This window comes from Brienomyrus brachyistius, chromosome 24, assembly GCF_023856365.1.
Source record: "Brienomyrus brachyistius isolate T26 chromosome 24, BBRACH_0.4, whole genome shotgun sequence".
NCBI lineage: Eukaryota > Metazoa > Chordata > Actinopteri > Osteoglossiformes > Mormyridae > Brienomyrus > Brienomyrus brachyistius.
The window spans coordinates 5,751,701-5,765,126 of NC_064556.1; the positions used below are offsets into that span (position 1 = coordinate 5,751,701).

The 13,426-nt window shown below is 40.5% G+C and overlaps 1 protein-coding gene across 2 annotated transcripts in view; it reads right to left on the reverse strand.

The window, feature by feature from the left end:
• Positions 1 to 696: 696 nt before the first annotated feature.
• crebrf (creb3 regulatory factor) overlaps positions 697 to 13,426 on the reverse strand; it is a 30,599-nt gene continuing 17,869 nt past the window's right edge. For both annotated transcript variants that reach the window (XM_048995183.1, XM_048995182.1), the window contains 5 exons: positions 12,526 to 12,711; positions 11,049 to 11,238; positions 9,717 to 9,790; positions 9,082 to 9,204; positions 697 to 8,656 (listed from right to left, as the gene is read on the reverse strand). In XM_048995183.1, coding sequence (XP_048851140.1) covers positions 8,538 to 8,656; positions 9,082 to 9,204; positions 9,717 to 9,790; positions 11,049 to 11,238; positions 12,526 to 12,711 — 692 coding nt within the window. In that variant the 3' untranslated portion in view covers positions 697 to 8,537. The remainder of the gene's footprint in view (positions 8,657 to 9,081; positions 9,205 to 9,716; positions 9,791 to 11,048; positions 11,239 to 12,525; positions 12,712 to 13,426) is intronic.

The following is a 13,426-nucleotide window of genomic DNA, read 5'->3' on the forward strand; positions in this document are numbered from 1 at the left end:
TAATATCTGGAATGATGATCAAACAGTGATGTATAAAAACGAACTTAAGTATAGGCCTAATGGAAGGAGACTCGGTATGAGAATAACCTGAGAACCTGTGGCGTTGTTTATATATTTTAATTAAAACTGTTAGCCAATCTACCGTCTCTTCCGTCTTCTGTATCGCTGAACGTTTGGGGTGATCTATTAATCGAAAGTCTATAAAACTGTATTATGTCAAACTTAGGCCTTTTATGGGTCAGTCACAAATCCACATAAAAAACTTAACGCATTACACATATTAACGCAACGTAATGTGTCGACCCATTTACATTTACAGTATTTGGCAGATGCCCTTAGCCAGAGCGACTTACATAAGTGCTTTATGACTGCAATGAATTTTTCGCATACTAGCTCAATAAGGACCCAGGCTATGAATACCATCTATCTGAATCCTCTTTTGGGAAAGTGCGAATTATTATTTTATTTTTTTTATACACACACACACAAGGAAAAGAATCCCCCAGTGGCTGCTCTTAATGCAAATTTATTACTCCAAATAACTTTTCGTCGCCTGACGGTGCTCAAATCTGAGTTTTTTTATTTTATTTTTTTTTAATTATTCTCCATATTAAATTTGTTGAACGTCTGAAATCATTTTTACTCCTACAAGTACATATATAGCGGGGGAACATATGTACAAACAGGATCCCAGTATGATTTTCTAAGGTTTATTTCTGAATATTAAAATCAATAACAGAACTAGACTATAATAGTTACAAGCAATTGTAGTATCAACTCCTGGCTGATACAACGCCGTGAAATATAATGATAATAATTAAAATAATAAAAAAGAGGCACAGTATCACGAGCAGACTGCAACTAAGTCTACGTCTCATTAGTACACATACAAATCTTGTAATTCACTATCTCCAACAGTCGTGCCTCAAAATAAAACAAAATGTAACATCAAAAGTATAATCCCAGCACAACAATTAAACAACATAAATATTACAACTGTTTAGATATTGTCTTGAACAGGCATATATGTTAACTACAGTTACTAACATGACTATTATGATGGAGTTAAGGTTCGTTTCAGCAGGATACACTTCTGCAGATTAGCTTAAATATGTCACCAAAAATATTTATTATAGCACTTAGCAATGAAATACAGCCTTCCTACCGTGACACAACGTTACATTTTGGGAGAACGTACACAGCAGTAGCTATCTAAATATCCCATGCTAGTTCTCCAGTAGTATACCATACAACATAATAAGCAATCACGACAAGTGCATGAAGTGTGTTGTATTACTTTTTTTTTCTTCCCAGAAAAGGTGAGACTTCACATACCGAGTTTAGCGTGGATTCGAAAATTTTGTGCTTTTTAAGCAGCATTTGAAAAAAACCACGAAACTACCTCACGTCGTATGGTTAAGAACGACGAAAAAGTTTCATATCGCTTCCGACACTTCAACTATTTTAACTTTGGAAGGAAATGTAGTTCATTGCAATGTGTGGATGAGACTGTGGTACTTCTGACAGAGTTCTGTTACCTGGTAGTCTTTGTATGGTCTGCATGTGTCCAGGTGCGAGAGTATATAGGTCTACACTACAGTGTAGGACAAAGGGACCCCGTACCCAACTGGCCTCAAATGACCTTCGGAAATAAAGTTACTTTTAGGTTAAAAAAAAAAAAAAATCAGTGAAACGCTTTGGCCTTGACTCAAGAATAGAGTTTGGCACTGACATGGCGGTGTCTTGAGCAGATTCTAAAGCATGTGATTTCTGTCAGGTCACAGCACTCCAGTACATGCCTGTGCCTGGAAGGCGATTCGGAGCATTGAACTCCGTTTGTCTCCCAGTATGTGCAGACATTTGTCGTGCCAACCTGAACATGTGGCCTTCAGGTGCAGTTCACCATCACTCAGGTATGGAAGCATAGGGAGGCCTTGGTTTTTATTATCATTATTATTATTATTTTGGTCTCCGTGTCCGAGTTACAAAGTGTTTACATTGACAGTCTGACAATGCAAACGCTTTGCTGGTGTCATGTTTCGTTTACAGATGTTTGTTTTTCTGCCCCCACTGACAAACGTTTGCTTTTTGTGTATGACACTCCTCCTGCAACTAAACAGGGACAGTAATGGCAAAAAGCGTGGCATTAGGAGGCACATTCACTTTCAGGATCCACCAGGGGGGCGAGCGCATTAGGTGTGACATCATCCCTGCTTTACAAGTTCAGCTTCTCTTTTTGTTTTTCTACCCCTCCCACGATAATCACAAAATAGCCCAATTTCTTACTGCTTACTGTATTAAACATGAGTATTTCTTTATTGTGGCGTGGAAGAGCATTTTTCTAGCTTCTCGTTTAGAAAACAAAACAAACAGGAAAATAAAAACATTTAAAATGACCAGCATACATGTGAAGCTATGAAAAGACAGGAGTAAAGACTTCAAAGGCAAACATCTGAACATTTAGACTGTTAAATACAAAACACAGCAATTTGGGGGGGGGGGAATAAGTAAATAGGAAATCACACAGAGATACACAGACAAAGCAATTTGATTCTTGAACTTTAGCTTTCTTTGGATAGGCCTTCCCTGCTAGACTGGACGTATCACCGTATTTCAACGTCTTTTTGTTTTAATCTTTTGAAGGAAGACTACATTCATCTTTAGACTTGGAAAAAATCATGGAGCAGCTTTAGACAAAACATGACTCAGTTTTTTTTTGGGAAGTAAAAATAAACATAAACCACATTAGTGAAACAATCATTTAAAAACAAACAAAACAAAAACTCAGGGGCAAATATTACCTTCAACTTGATAGTGAACAAAAGTGTTGACGTTTTGAGGAATGAGGAGATCAAGCTGAAGTATTCATTTTAAGGCACCCGAATCACCAGAATACCATTGTATTAAAAATAGATTAAATCTACTGGGAAATGAAATACAACGTGGGGATTTCTTACCATGCAAGAAACTTGTTGGCATGTTTTACTCAAATAGTCTGGCCGATAGAAATGTAACCCACATGAAGTCTACATCCAAATGTAAATATGAAATAGCATGAATTATGTCATAACTGACACTGATCGTTTAGTAATGTTACTATTGTGTGCACCACACAGGGTGCCAATAATGAAACCATATCACATATATAAAGTTGATCTGCATGCAGAAAGGGTCATGCCAAATGCATTCCCACAGTTTCTCTAGCAAAATATAAACTACTCTATTCAATTCTATGAAAAGACCAGCTGAGTATGCTGTACAATTGGATGGACAAGTCAGATCTCTGCAGGCAAAAGATCGGAGGGGATTCCGCAAGTTACACTGCGCACGTACGATCGAGCTAGTGCCACGGTGATAGACGTTAAAGATGTACCAGCACTGGCGTTTGCCTGCCGCGACTTGCGGAAGCCGACCCCCGTATGCTTGTGTACGCGCACCAAAGCATCTCAGCCGGATCTGTCGAGAGACATTACGAGGTTACACAGAGGAGGAAGAAATAAAGTGATGGGATCCACGACCGACGTCCATAAACCGATGTCCAAAATAGAGCATTCTACTGTTTACAAAATGCTTAAAAGAACATTTTCAAGTCGACAACGTTAAGACCAGCTTTCCTCAAAGAAATACTTATCAAATTACTTTGGACGACCCCGTATCATTACAAGGAAGGAGACACAGTCAAACCTTATTGGTCAGTAGTTTAGAACCACAATAGTATCCATAGGACTATAAGTACACCCCATAATATATCCAGGTAAAAGCCCCTGCCCTTATCCTTGGAAAGCTGTGAAAGAAGCAACATACTGTGTTACTCATGAGAGTAAAATCTGCATAGGGCACAGTCAATAGCATAATTATTGTACACACTACAAACTGAACTACATACTCTCGGCATGCTAAAAAACAAAAAAAATACATAAAAAGAAATAAATGAAGGACGTATACTCTCCCATTTTACTTGTTAAAATACTTTTGATAATCCTGAATCAAACTAAATATGCATTCAAACTATGCATTTGCTAATATCCATTTCTTCTCTTAAGGTAATAAAGTAAGCAGAAAGAACAATTACTGGCATTAAGTTGCGACCGTTTCTGTTTTTAAAAATGCCACAGAGTCCCCTGGATATAACGTAAAGCTGCACAGCTCGCGTACGTCATGTTACACGTGAAAACCTGCAGGAACACCACCGCTGTGACTGCAGTTTCAGCTCTGGTGAACAGCCAATAAAACATCTAATTCAATGACACTTCTTTTAGATTTTTTTTTTTTTTAAACCATACTACCATTCATCATAGATATTTTCAACATGACTAATATTGTCATTTAGCCTATTACCAAGCTGGAGTGCGTTAGCTTTAGACAGTACTATGAAAGCCAGGAAATGTTGCCATGGCGACTGGACGGACAGTCACCAAGGCAAAGGTCCTCTGTATTTTCTCACTGGCAACAACAAACGTACAGTACAGTACAGAGATACTTTTTTTTTTATTTTTTTTTTTTAATCATTGTTTGAACTGAACCTTTCACAAAACGAGAGCTTCGGCAAATACCTCTGGACACCTATTGGTCCCAACTATGTTAAAAAGTAGAAATGGGGGAGCCGAAAAAGAAAATAAAATAAAACAAAACATAAAAGTAAATAGATAATCATCTGGAGACGTCCAGAAGAGACGTGTCCACACTGTACATCGACCTGGAAAAAAAAAAAAAATCTCAAAGCAGAATCCAGTTTCCATAGGAAATCTCTACTGAAGGCAGAAGACTCATGACAAAGTCACCAGAACATAACAACCTTCTTATCTAAGGTTGGCTGCCTTCCTTTGGACTTCAGTTTCTCATCGTCCATGTCCACCCATTGAAGTCAAACCGTCACTGCAGCGTTCCGACTAGCTTAGTTTAGCAGCAAATGGAAGAATTATACAAAATGCTCTTGTTTTTGTGTTTTTGTTTTTCCAACAAAGTGCTTTCCGTTTATATATTATTTAATATATTACTGAACATACTATATACACTTCTACACAGCATTTAAAGGGAATTTTCTTAGCTTAATAGTTTATTTACAAAATGAACATCTCCCCATGAGAATGGATGGTACAGACAAACTAGCCTACACTGCTAGTGTAACAATAAAAGCTAGGAAAACAAAATATCCGTAATGCTTAAACAGCATTCTAGTTTCCGAGAGAGCGCGCGGTCTCCATTTTCGAATATTTCATTATCGGGAGAAATCATGAAGGAAAAAAAAAAAAAAAAAAAGTCGGCATTTTGTTTGCTGAAATTAAAAAACCCGCGGAAATAGTAAATCATAACATATTGATGTTTCTGGTGATAAGTTACTCTTTAGACATAAAAGGGGGGGAAAATGCAGCAGCAAGGAAATGTGCTGAAAGAAGTTCGGTTCAGCTAGGCTTCTACTGAGATTAGACCGTTCTAGACCATCTGCGGATCTAACGGTATAGGCACTCGGATCAGGCTTTATGTTACGCATGCCATTCTTGCAGTTAGCGTATTGGGGGAGGTGTGGACGTCCAGTTGTTTTCCTGATACATTTTTTTATTTTTTAAATTTACATAGATGCTCCCCGGGTTACGATGGTTCGTGTTACGATATTTCGACTTCACGATGGGTAAATGTTTTTCATTTTATTCAATAAATTACATGACATATTCAACACTTTTATAAAACTGTAGGCTAATGTAAGTGTTTTAAGCAGGCTAGTCTAGTCCATGATGTTTGACAGATTAGATGTACTGTATTAACATGCATTTTTGCCATACGATATATCTGACTCACGATATTTTTTATCGGAACGTAACCGCATTGTAACCTGGGGAGCATCTATTTATTTTTTGTTACTTTTTTGGGTTCTCTGCCTGGAATCTAAAAAGGTGTGATCCAGGCTTTTTTTGTTTATATTGGGTAAATAATCACCTTTGTAACGTTATACAAAGGATCTATGCAAAAAAAAAATTAACCACACTACCGAAATTTAGTGTTGCACAGTTATTGACACGTAGTTATAAACACTAAATCCCATTTCTATCACATTTCAATTCTCAGCACATAGTTTTGATTGTGTCAGCCACGCAAATGAGGCTGAGTCAATTGATTTGTTCCAAACTCTTAAAGCTGTTCTCCTTGGTAAATCATCTGTCTGAAGGAAATCACCGTAACTTTCAAACACTGAGTGTACACGTTACCCCAAAGCAACTGAAACAATCAGACAATCATTTACCATTAAAAAAAACTTTTCTCCTACATTTCTTATTTTCTTAAAGTGTGCATCGGAAAGTGCTTTCTGTAATCCTCCAATTCAGTCTGTATTTAGAAGGCCAAAACATTGTCTATCCCCTTCCCCTCAGATGGAATATTCCTAAAAGAAATGCATGAATACTACGAAACAGACCATCTCAACTTCTTATACAGTGCAAGCATTCTGTCAAAAGTATCGATTTATATACATCTAAATGGATTAATTTTACTAAACAAGAAACATACTTATATGTACAAAAAAGAAAGATATATTTTCCTTTTGAATGTGAACAAAGATTTTTAGAAAGCATCACGCTTAACAACCCAGTAGCTAAAAAAAAAAATCAAACATGTAGCAATATATGTGTATCAATGTGTGTGTACGTACACATGCATGCGTGTGTATGTATATATACACACACACACATATATATAAAGAATGTGTATATATATAGAACACATACAGTACTTAAAATTATATAGTTTTCATTTGTATATGTAAACTATACAATTACTAAACCATTTGGTAATTTGCGGTAATGCTTAAACATGCTTAAAAAAAAAAAAAAAAAACTATATTCTGATGCTCTTACATTCTTCTCTTACCAATACGTTCTTTTTTTCTAAAAAAAAAAAAAAAAAGATCTATTTAAAACGATAACAGAATGGCAAGAGTCTACATGGGGTGAGAAAAAGCACAACTACCCTTTCGAAGCAGCACATCTCCGTAAGAAGCCAACGAAACCACCGGCCTACGTCAGGTGCAAACGGACACCTCCTGTCGTCGATAATTGGACCCAAACGAAATTCACAGTTCAATGAGTATCCCTGACCCTAACCACTTTTTCTACATTCAATACGGTGTTAGGTAAGCTGTGCAAAGCCTTACTTACACAGGCCACTTGCCATTTTTGTTGCATTCATCTTTGGTACAAAAACAATCTACATATAATGTGCAAATGTTTTGTCTTTTTTTTCTTCTTTTTTTTCTTTTTTTTTCTTAGTAACCCCCCTTTGCCCAGTCAAGTACCAAAAACTGAAAGCGTTTCCCTTAGAGCCATCTTATGATACAACGCACAGACTCTGTGGCAAATATCTACATTTTCAACATTCCAATGTATATTCATATTATCATAAAGACCTAAAATATATTAGAAAACCAAAAGCTCCACCCTCCCAATGTCACTCTTCTGTGAAAAAAGTATATTTCCTTTAAACCTCTGGGAGAGTCTTGTCATCCTTTCCTCTGAAGTACAAGGCACAATGAATATTGATTGGTACATACAAATATTAACAAATTAAAACTTAGGAATTACATCTTTCCTGTCCCATCCCCGCTTACAAAATCCGTCGTGTTTTAAATGTTAAAGTGATCTGAACCAAAGCACACAGAGGAATATAGTATGTGGTTTATCTGTTGAAGCCTCGTTTTCATCAGAACAACTATCATCCATCAGGGCTACTTATTACAGCCATATAAATCCTCACTATCTATCAGCAGGGCAGCAAAAGACCAACGGAAGCCGCGGCAGCCTCATTTGCCCGTCGCGTCAACCGTTAACTCTCGACATGCATGTGACCGCCTGCCATTTTCCCCCCCCGAGCGGTTAACGTTTGACGGACGAATCCTGCTGATCGAAGCATATGCCAGTTTGTTGTTGTGGTCACTTGCCTTTTGGGATCTTATTTCTCTGGCAACCTTAAATGCTACTTATTTCCAGCAGTAAGCAGATGGTGCGAATCACATCAATATCACTTCTCAGTGCAGCGCGAATATTGCGCTAACAGGCAACGCGAGAATACCGCGCTATTTCGATTTAGCTACGTCCTCTCTTCAGAGCACAGAAACAACGGACATTGTTACGATGTGATTTTTTCTTCTCGAGTTACTACTGTCTGATTCCCACGATAAGCATGCTGTATTCAGGCTACGACAAATACCGATATTATTTTGTTTGACTGTTATGTTTGTTGTTGGTTTTTTTTTCCCGTTAAAGAAAATACCACGAGAGAAGAGTTCTCACACATTGGCTTGGAGTTTGAAACCGGTAGCTGGACAGATTACTCGTAACAAACAAATGGCAAGTTTCCACACAAGTGGATAAAGAAATAAGTACAATTTCTGTATAAATGCAAGTGCATAATATAAATATACATACACAAGAATAGGTATATATATATTCAAATTAGGCATGTAGATGTTTCTCTATATGACCTGCACATGCAGAACGTAATGGGACACAGATGATGCGGATGGGTTCATCTCCTCCGTGTGGCCCCCCCTACACTTTTGATGTCGGAACGCGGAGCCCAACGAGACCCCCGGTGGGATCCCCCCCGCTGGTGTTCTCTAGGATCTGGTTCACAAAGTCTGACGTCTGTCCAGCGACTGGTGAGCTCACTGGGAACACAAAGCGATTAGCGGTCAAAACAGACCTCAGTCTGCAGCAGACACCATAGGTCTCTTTGTAACGGTCCATAGTCACATTGCACTAAACAATGCAGCTAACGCTAAACAGCTATATGGACAATTAACTGCTATAACTGTATGATATAGTTACAATAGCTTAGAAAATATCATAGATGTATAGTATAATCAGTACTGGACAACCGCTGATGTCATATTTTGAGGGGGTGTCGACTTAGCAAGCATTTTTCGGTATCTCGGATGAGGGACTTGGGTGGCAAAATTTTGCCTGGGGTGCGACACAGGTTTTGACTCGTACTGAGTATAGTATAGTAGTATACGATATATGTATAATATAATGCCTGTTTTAATTTGAAACCTGACAGAGTAAAGATACTCAGATGTATTAAGTAGCTTACCGAGTGTTTCCTTGATGAGTCGATCCAGTTTATCGACCATACTTGTTGCCCTGTCCTCGAAGAGGTTCTGCACTCTGTTTACGATGTCATCCTTAATGGCAGTAATTACAAACAGGAGCCGGTCTGCAAAGCCAACGGACACCAGGTTACCGCTTTAGATGCGAACAGGGGAGGATTCGTGCATAGAGCCGCGTTTCCCAACCTGGTCCTCGGAGACCATGTTTTTGCTCCCTCCTAGACCGTCCACATTTTTGCTACCTTTCAGTCCCCCTTCAGGGAGCTGGGTGGGAGCAAAAACATGGACTGCCGGCGGGTCCCCGAGGACCGAGTTGGGAAACACCGCTATGAACTATAGACTAAGGCCACGGGGAAGCACAAATTAAACACAAATGAAAATTTTGCACCTCTAAAATATACAAAGGCAGTGTTACGTGAGATAAAGAGAAGCAATCCTGCTGACACTGAAACATCGTAAAAATCTCTATATTTATTATAATTGAATAATTGACCACACAAGTATTATTACCTTATTCCTTGTTGAGGCCCCAAAACGTTGGCTTTGCAGGTTTAAGGCCCATTTAAGTCTAACAATACCACTAAACATCTCAGCCTGGGTGCATCTACACCATACCTACCATATTCCGTGTTGAGACCCCACAGCTTGACTTTGTTGGCCTCATACTGAGCCTTCTTCTTCAGCCGGCAAGCTCTGGGGGGGGGCAGATACGACACGAGAGTTAATGCTTTGCTTTATCCTGACACACGTCATTAAGCCGAAAGATATTAATGTTAGAAATCCGTCCAGAAAAACGGCTGCAGTCAGAGGCGAGACATCTGCACACCAAGTGAGCTAAAGTTACACACATCAGCACTTAGACCAGAGGAGCTGTTTACTTACGCAGACTAACAGCCAACTCTAGGCCCTGTTATACATGACATGGACAAAAGTACTGGTAGACCTGGCCGATGCATACCAAGACATTCTGGACAATTCCATGCTGCCAACATTGTGGGAACAGTTTGGGGAAGGAAGGTCCTTTACTGTTCCAGCATGACTGTGCCCCAGTGCACAAAGCAAGGTCCATAAAGACATGGTTGGGTGAGTTTGGTGTAGAAGAATTTGATTGGCCCATACAGAGCCCTGACCTCAACCCCATCGAACACCTTAAACTAGATGAACTAGGATGGAGACTGTGAGCCAGGCCTTCACGTCCAACATCAGTGCCTGACCTCACAAATGCTCTTCTGGATGAATGGGCAGAAATCCCCACAGACACACTCCATAATCTTGCGCAAACCCTTCCCAGAAGAGTGGCAGCTGTTATAGCTGCAAAGGGGGGACCAACTCCATATTGATGCCTATGATTTATAATGGGACGTCATAAAAGTTTGTGTCTGTATAATGGCCAGGTGTCCCAATACTTTCATCTATATAGTGTATATATAATGCAAATCAGCTTTACCATAATTAATTTTTTCATTTATTTATCTATTACGTATGTCTGGGTTATTTCTATACAATATTTTCCTCCTATTTTTCTTATAATTCTTACCCCGCGATTATCCAATTTAATCCAATCTTATGCATATTGGCTGAAGAGTCCTCACACCTGGCTTTGAACAGCTGACCTAAAGGTTATCCCAAAAACCTGCACACACACACCGGCCCTTTGCGGATAATACTGCCTGCCCCCCCACCCCCCCACTTTAGTGTCTAAGGGTGTGATAAGAGTAGGGGTGGGTGCAGGTAGGCGTAGAGGAAGGGTAGAGTTAAGAATTTGGGACACTGAATAGATTCGGGTGTGGTCGGTAATTAATGGTGTGGATTAATGCTGTTATATATGTTTACTGTTCTGTTCTATTAATGTGCCGGTATAAATATCCAGCGATGAGATGCAAGAATAGAAACTGCTTGGCAGACAGAGGAAGGCACGTCAGCACAGGCGGCAGGGCGAACGGGTGGTTACCTGGACGCTAGTTTGTTCTTCTCCTTGCGGGAACGCGGCCGGGCGGTCAGTGGCAGCTCGCTGACGGGCGTCAGGTCGCTGATGACCTTGTTGAGCTTCCGCAGCTCGTTTCCGATCTGCAGCAGCTTCCGCGGATTGGGAGTGAGGTCCTCCACGTCTGTCCGGCGAGACTTCTTCACCGTGTATTTGCCTGATGCAACAGCAGGCAACAGCGTCACGCATGCGGGCCGCGCGGATAGGATGGAGAGAGGGGACAGTAATGGAAGTCTGACTGGATAGTTCCTGCCGCACTGCTGGAAAATTCCATCCATCCATCCATCCATCATTAGTGACCAGCTGTTTAATAAGGCTGACGGTGACCGTAAAATACAAGGGAACTAAAATCCAGAAGAGGCCGTACTGGTCCATTTACCAACAAGCTCAAAAACACACACACACACACACACACACACACACACACACACACACACACACACACACACACACACACACACACACACACACACACAGCATTATAGGGTACAAAAACGAATAAATGTACCCTAAGTTTAACAGCACACATGCACACTCGCATATACACACACTGTTCACATATAATGACATAACGCACACAAGGAGCGCTGACCTCTGACCTCAGGGGAGACTCACACATGTTACAGGGTTCACTTTTCATAAGGGAGCCTCGTCTACAGAAAATGCTTTCATTTCCCCAAAAATATCCACGACGAGGACAAAAAAAAATAAAATACAAACATGCACTACAGTAAACTTATAATCACCTGAACAGCAGAAAAAGCACAAGAGGAAATGGGGAACCAGGTGAGAAAGTTCAAATCCCACAGAACCGACTGGAGCTGAATTAAACTGATCTGTTGCTCCGTTTCACATTGGGACAGCACCCCCTGTCTACGAGCACACAGGCGTTCAAAATGCTGCCTGGATTCCTGTGATTACACCACGTGTCACAGTTCCTCCTCGTTTATGCACCGTGTGCAAATTCTGCGGTGTTTGTGGGGATAAGATTGAGAAAATGCACCCCCCCACGCCAACAGAATTCCTGGCTGTCCCTTGGCAAGACAAGACAAACTGGCAGCCTGCTTATTAAATGGAAACTTAAAGGCTGCCAAGCACAAGGAGGCAGAACTTATTTTGTAATTCTTCTTCCCTTCTTTAGGGCAGGATTAGAAATCATTAACTCAGAGGAAGTTAAGAGCCACTGAGAATGTAAAACATTTCCCCCCAACACACACACACACTCGCATATATACACACACTATTCATACATGCCATAAAACACACTCTTTATACACATATACATACATATATCCATATGCGTGTACACAATTAAATGTCATATAGACAATTTTTATACAATGCATAGCTACATCTATACACACCTATTATATATACATATCTATCTATCTATCATATATATATATAGACTCACACTCGCACCCTCATCAAAATAGCGCCTCACCGTGGTGAAGACCATTCTTTTGGTACATGTTGCTTGGCAACGTGTCCCTGTCCCACTCGGAGGGTTTCAGCATGCGCTCCTGCTTGGAGGGGGTCAGCTGCTCGCTGTACTCCCAGAAGTAGCGCCGCTTGCCCCTCTTCCGCGAGATCCCCACCGTCGCACCCTTCACGTCGGCGTCGTCGCATCCTAGCGGGGAGGGGGGGGAGCCGGTCAGTTCCGCGGTGATACAAAGTAACCAAAACTGCTGCGACCTTTTACGTTGAGTGCTGTTCCTTCTGCACCCAAAAAACTAGAGCTGCTGCACTTCAGCCCTTTGTTACCCACATCAAAGCTCTTTGCTCAATGCGGGGTTCTGTGTTCCAAAGCTTTGCAGCCCAGACCTCATTAGTATGTTAATGACACTGACAGAGCAACATAATGGGAGATATAGGGCAAAACGCAGTGTTTACACTAAACCTACGGTTCTGTAGAATGCTTCTGCAATTGCACGCTCTCTCTTCAGTGCCGGAAAAAAAGGGAAGGTGATGCGTTTGACTGCGTGTGCATCTCATGCTTCCTCGGGGAGAGCGGCCTACCCACAGCTGCGGCCCAGTCTCTTAAAATGAGTTTACCGCGTAGTCAAAGTGACGTTGCTAAATACCCCTCACCAGTGTTTATCGACCCTAATTCCCATAACCCACACACTGTGCTGGCTTTCCGTCCAGCTCAGCTCCTATTTAATTACATTCCATTGAGCGATTGACCGAATCTGTTAAAATAAAGATTTTAATTAAAATCTCATTGTGCTAAATTGGTTAGCTTAAGAGTGACTTTAATTTATCGATTACGTTAAAGCAAATGCCGTAAGGAAGGACGGCTGGGAATTAGTGAATCTCTCAAACTGCCCTTTCAGAGTGGTAGA